Consider the following 6,613-nt stretch of genomic DNA (forward strand, 5'->3'; position numbering starts at 1 on the left):
TTATTATTTTAAGATTAGTGAATATCGGGATGGCAAAAAAAGGAATTCAAAGGGAAGCAATGGAGAATGGAAGTAAGTAGGAGAAAAGGAAAGATGATATATACAAGGAAATGAATCTCTCATCTACTCGTCACAGGTCAAAGGGAACTAAATTATGCGGAAGCCACGGACATTACGAAAATGCAAAAATTATGCACTTCTAGTTCACTTTTTTTGTCTTAATTGGTAAAAATATCTCAACAGTGTTGAACATGATTCTAAATAAATGTGCACTTTGCCTCTGAGTTTAGCATTAAAGAAAGTCATTTAACTTAATAACATTTAACTCCAATTTTCCATTTTTGTCTTAATTTCATTTAAGTATAGTACAATACTCATTAATTTCTACAGCAAAATGTGCCGGTGAGTAACATATCTGTTTATGGCCAACTAATGTAAAGTTTGAGAACACGATACATTTTCAAAATCATGCTATTTGCTCTTATGAGAATCTAGTGTTTCCTATACATAAATAAACAAAGACCTCATTTATATTTTTCAATCAAGTGAATTATAAAAACAAATTTTGTTGAATTCAAAAAACCGTGATTACCCCATTTTAATGGATTGGCTTTTGTTTAACATTTGTTTTCATTAATTTGCAATTTCTCAATTTAATTTTACGAAATAGACGTTTCGAAAGGACTACAGCATGTTCCAAAATGAAAACGACAACGCTAAGACTAAGGCAAATACTAAACATTTTCAATATTTTCAAAAATTCACGGAAGGTTAACGCGTTTTTCGATTGGGTGTTAAATTTAAGCTGATGGTCGTACCATGTCGTTTTCCGAGCCCAATGTCCTTCCAAACCTGACTGGAACAATTTCTGTATTAATCCATTGAATGTAGTGAAGAACGGTGATCCACGTTTGACGTAATACGAGTATAAGTCCTGGACTGAAATTAGAAGGAAGAATCTATAGATAATTTGGAAATTAGATAATAGCGGGTAATATTATATACAAATAGAAATCCATAGGAAAATACTTTTGTACAATAGACCTTGTGAAAAAGCAAGCTACTTTGAAAAGAAGATTGTAATGAACTCTTGCAGCGCCACAGTCGTATTATTCTTCTGGATTTCCATAATATTCTAAGCGCTGCTACAGAGAAAACAGCATGACTCGATGCAGAAAAATGTATACAAAGTAAGAACCCGAAAGTCGGAAGGCGCACTAGAAGGCAAGTGCGTAGGCGGACTGTCAACCCAGCCAACATTTTCGAAATCGAAAATTAACTACCGCCGATTTTTTGCATAGGTATCGGTAGTAAAGATTCACAAAGCCAGTAAAAATATTGTCGCAAGGTTATGTGGTGTCCCCTTCAGAGTGGTACCAATTTGAAATTTGTATGTAGAAAACTCTTGACATAGGATCATCTTCTGCGGAACATATCAATCCAATTTCCCACCAAATGCGAAATTCGCGCCGTCATCCACTACCTTGTTGTGAAGAGAAACTGTTTATGGGGGCATACTTGAAAATTCTGAAACTAAATGACAGTCTCAACAGTAGTATTACACCTTTCCTCCCTCCGCCAAAGAAATAATTCGGAACCACGATTTCAATGAAAAAATCATGGCATCCGTCTTTTAGAACCATAAAAGAATTAATTCGATCGAATATCTTGTTAAAGGGGATACTATCAATGCGGCAAGATACTATTAGAGCCTAAAATAATTAAAGCGGGCCATTCAGAGTCAGCCTGCAGCACGACAATTCCAGATCCCACACCGCTAATGGCATGAGGCAACTCCTGGACGTGTTTGGATGGAATATGTTGTACTAGCCTCCGCATTTGACTGACTTGGTGATCTCAGATTACCATATGATCACTTCGCCCAATATGTGCATGGGTGGGAAAAGGTTTTCTACGCACGAAGAAACGAAGGGAAAAGTGATCATCATTCTTCCTTTACACGCTAACGAAGGCTGGTTACGGCAACACCCTGCACTATTCCACATGACGTCACGCACAAGTGATCTGTCCTCTTTTTCATACATTCAAAATTGCATATTGTTTTAAATTCACGTTAGATTGTTTATCGTTTTAAATTCTTTTCTATTCTTCTGCCGGAGTTTGTTTATTGAAACATAATATCTATCTTGTCTTCAACAACCGTTTTATCTTGGATTGAAGCATCAAATTATTTTCTAATGTAATTTGAAATTTATATTTTGCTATTGAAAATGCTGACAAAACAAAAAGTTAATGTTTAAGTGCAGAATAGAATTAGAACACTTCGTGTCAACCTTTAGAACAGTGTAAACTTAAAATTTGGTAGAAATTCAATTTAACGAATAAAATAACTTTCTTTTACTCGTTTGTTTTTCATTCCTTACGTTCTCACACATCTGAGAACACAACTGGCTTGGAGCTTTTGGGTAACAGAGTTAGTTCGGTATGGTGTGCTACACCTATATTGCAACACGGAAACAACATTAGCACACAGCAATATCAACTTGATGTTGGTGGTGAGATTATTACCCTAATTTGATTCAGGTTCTCATTCACAGCTGAGTCTCTGCCACTAGTAGGATTTAAACCGCAACCTACTACTGAGAAATCCTAGCGCTCTAACCACCGGGATCCGGACACTTCACATTCGATGCTCTAGAAAGATTGCAATAACCCATTAGACTGAGAACATTGTTGCTGGTTTTGCTGGTGTCCATTTTCAGTCTGACTCTACTTGCTTCCCTTTCCAAATCAATTGGTCAATGTGCATGGCCGGTGAAAGAGCAAATGGATTCGAGTCGTGTAGTCGAGTTGTATGAGGAAAGATGTCGTAACCCATTGAACTCCTCTAGGTCCTCCAGACAAGGCAACATAAAGAACGTCACCGATAAGAAGAAGAAGAAATATATATAATTGGCAAGATACAACCCTAAGGAATTCCGCTTTGGACCTTAAAACCATCTGATAATCTACTCCGGTACAATACGTGACGTTCCTCATATGTCACCTTGATAATAGCTCTTATTTTCTCCAGAATGTTCCTCCTGCATAGAGCACACCAAATATACTCCCTGTTGACGCTACCAAAAGTCTTCTTGAAGTGAATTTCATGCTTTCTAAAATACGTATGACGTCATCATAACATACCAGTCGTCAATGCCACAAAAAATGAATGGGAGGTCGCAAGGAAACATTTCGTTTTAGTTTTTTAATAATTTATATAACAATATCAATTAGTCGAGAGCTTTGAAGCTTTGGTGTATTGCCTAATTCATATAGCGATGGACGAACGACCACTTTGAGTGGCCGAGGATGACCTAGAAATAAGAGCTATTCCTGTGATCTTGTCTCGATTTTAAGCAACTGTAACATGTCCCATCATTAAGATGATTTTTCACGTGATCAGCGTCGCCTTCCCTCGCGTTCCCTCCAGGTCAATATCCATCAGGCAGCTCAACATTAACCTACTTCAACTCATGCAGTACATTTTACATGCAGACGTGACGATGGACGGAATATAGGCAATTTTTTCAGGCATGACGATACACATACTGTCAACTTTTATGAACGTGACGATAGGCCCGGATTCGAGAACTTGTACGAACTTGTACCTGTATGATTTTGGCGACGATGAAGATGACCGCTTAATACGTTCTCAGCGGATCGTGTCTACACTATCATGAGAGCCTGGGATCGGGTTTGCGATGGCACCCCGGCATCCTTGCCTATCAACCAGTTCCTTTTCCGCGTGGAAGCTTTGGCGTGCTCAATCCTACAGGAGGATTTTGGTCTGCTGTATACTTACGTACACACTCTTTTCAGGGACAGAGCAGTAAATTGGTACTGGACTACCACCAGTCTGTCGGACGAATCAAGTGAATCTCTTTGCATGAGGCTTTTTGCCAGTAGTTTAAGGATTCTCTATATGACTGGGATATTCTTGATCTGGGCCTTCGGTAGCCAATAGGCTAGAAAACTCCTTAACGGAAGATAAGTTAGTAAAATTCAAAGGCGATATCTCTACTTCTGGCTAGTACGGTTTATGAGCTGCGTCAGTTAATGTAGCAAGCGAAGTTTCAGAGAAGCGTCTCTCGAACAGGCTCTCTCAGCAATTACACAGCCATTCTGTTGAATCTGCAGAGGGTGTTGACTTAAAATGCATCTCAACAAATCCTCAGTCTGAAATTCATGATTGTGACTTAGTTTTGGTCTGCTGGAACTGTCGGCAGATTGGACATTTGTTCGAAGACTGTTGGGAGGATCCCAAAGTCTACTGCTAAGGTTGTGAGCTCCCGAGCAAACATAAGCCCCAATGCATGAAATGCTGAGTTCCAAAGCCCAGCCCCAGTCATCAGGGCGTTCCTGACTTGAACGCACGTGACTGCGCAGGTACTGGGACAACGTCTTCGACAGGAACTCCGAAAGTTATCGTGTTGAGTTTTGAGGCCGTTGCACTTGAGACTGCAACAATACCAAGCAGCCAGAGAACAGACCTTCGGAGTAGCAGAGTGGCGACGAGAAAACCTAAGCCCTCAAACCTTCTCTTACGTCAGTATTGGCGGCGAATAATGCGGAACCGTCGTCTCTACTACTCTGCCATTCTCATAAGTCGGCCCAGCATGATATTCGCACGTATGCGGAGGTCATAGTTTTTAAACCCAAAACTGTAGGTATCACCTTGCAATAAACCTTATTTACATTTGGACGATATTTATCTAAAATACCATAAAAATCTTCAATAGAATCAGGTACAACTTACGTATCTTCTAAATTTGTACAACTTGATTTTCGAACATGAATAAAATTCTTAGAAAATATTCGCATTGTACTTACCAATACCCCTAGTTTTATGATATGAATGCTGGCCAACTTTTGCAATGATGAAATTCGCTACAGATTCTGAAACAATAAACGCATCATATCCAGTAGCATTGAATGCTTTTTCGTACAATATTTCTTTTGGAAGTCCACGAACTCGTTTACTGAAGAGCTTTTGAAAATTGGATCTTTTCCTGAAATAATTTTGTGATATTAATAAGCGAACAACCTCAATAACTGAGTCGTTACTTTGTTAAAATGTGTACATAGTCAACGAATGTATAAAAATTCCAATGTGGAATTTGAAGAGCCTCCGCTGGATCATTAATGTCTCTTCCATAGACAGTGACAATAAAACTATGTAGAATTTCACCACTGAGGGTTGCAGTTAATATCAGGGAAAATAGAAGCCAGGATGCGAATATTATGCGAACGGGTAACATAGCACTCAAACCAACATTTCCTTGAGACATGAACGTTGCAAAAAGTTTAAAACACAGATCCTGTACATTAGTACGAAATCCCAAGATTATCAGAGATATCTTCAATGCAACAGCTACCACCACCATCGATATCAGTACCAAATTTACAACTCCTAATTTGGAGTTTTCGAAAAATATCAAAAAGGATGGCAAAATCCGCGCTTTGGGCACCAAAATTATTTTCATTCCCAGTTCAAATGGGTATGTGTGATCAAATAGAAGGGATGGTCCTGTAAATCCTCGTTGGGGTGTTATTAAAATCTTACTTTTCTGAATCTTCAGAGCCACCCCGCCAGTTACGTAGGAGAAACTTTCATTTGCGAACAGCTCCACTCCATACGGCGCATTTTGCAGCATTAGAACAACAGGGGTTGCATTACAATATGCGGCAATTAACGGTGCCATCTCGACTGCAACGCCCAGCCAAATCCAACTATCCTTCCAAAATATCTTCACAGTGTCTGGCACTATCTGGAAAGTGATCAATTCTAAATTCCTCCCAAACATATTTCGATACTTGTCCGGATAAAAGATTGCTTTACGATTCAGTTCAATTTTCACTAGAAACTGATTTTTAAATGGATTGTAGGTGAAAGCAAGGACCGAACCATCATACTTTAATTGGAGCACAATTATGTTCAGAACTGCGGAATTCCATAAACTTCTGAACATATTTTCCACGTCCACCAAGTCCACCTCTCTTTCAAGTACCACTAGAATTTTCGACCGATTGACCAAGTGCTGTAAAGACATTCCCTCTGAAATAATTATCGGGACAAACGTGACATTTTCGGAAAACAGCACAAATAGGAAATTGTCTTGAAATTGAATGGGGGCAGATTGATATTTTCGCTTCGTATTTTTGGTAGTTACAACACGTGGGATTTGGGAGTACCGCAGCATTTCATTAACAGAAGTAGCCAAACTACTATTATCATATATCTTGACTTCGTAAATGTCACTATTTTGTGTCAATATCCAACGAAAAACTTCTTTAAGTTTGGTCAAGTTTGCTGAATCGACGGAGATAGTTTGCGAATTTTTCTTGTAGCACAAATGAATCTGGAAAAGCACTAAAAAGATTAACACTCTGGCAGACATATTGAATAGAACTAAAGTGAAGTTAATTCGATCGAATTTCAATTTTAGCTAGCTCCGGATGAACACACAAGATAAATACATAAGTGTATGCGGGACAATAATTAGTACCATTTGGAAGTAGTAATAGGTAGGTTTGTGGAGTTAATTTTCCTTTGTTACTTGATTTCCTGGGATCTTACATAATTGTCTTTAATAACAGGGCCGTGGCGAAT

General features: G+C 38.6%; 1 protein-coding gene across 1 annotated transcript; it reads right to left on the reverse strand.

The window, feature by feature from the left end:
- Positions 1 to 529: 529 nt before the first annotated feature.
- Positions 530 to 6,401, reverse strand: LOC119648544. The gene is made up of 3 exons (XM_038050313.1): positions 5,068 to 6,401; positions 4,834 to 5,012; positions 530 to 939 (listed from the first exon to the last, which is right to left on the reverse strand). Exons 1-3 carry the CDS (start codon positions 6,399 to 6,401, stop codon positions 599 to 601), a joined length of 1,854 nt encoding a protein of 617 aa, XP_037906241.1. The 3' UTR covers positions 530 to 598.
- Positions 6,402 to 6,613: the final 212 nt, after the last annotated feature.

The sequence above is a fragment of the Hermetia illucens genome, chromosome 2 (assembly GCF_905115235.1).
Source record: "Hermetia illucens chromosome 2, iHerIll2.2.curated.20191125, whole genome shotgun sequence".
Taxonomy (NCBI): domain Eukaryota; kingdom Metazoa; phylum Arthropoda; class Insecta; order Diptera; family Stratiomyidae; genus Hermetia; species Hermetia illucens.

Coding starts and splice junctions, on each gene's coding strand:
- LOC119648544 (XM_038050313.1), bottom strand. CDS start 6,401: ATGTCTGCCAGAGTGTTAATCTTTTTAGTGCTTTTCCAGATTCATTTG. Junction 5,013..5,067: donor TATGTACACATTTTAACAAA/GTAACGACTCAG, acceptor AAATTATTTCAG/GAAAAGATCCAATTTTCAAA. Junction 940..4,833: donor TCATAAAACTAGGGGTATTG/GTAAGTACAATG, acceptor TTCTAATTTCAG/TCCAGGACTTATACTCGTAT.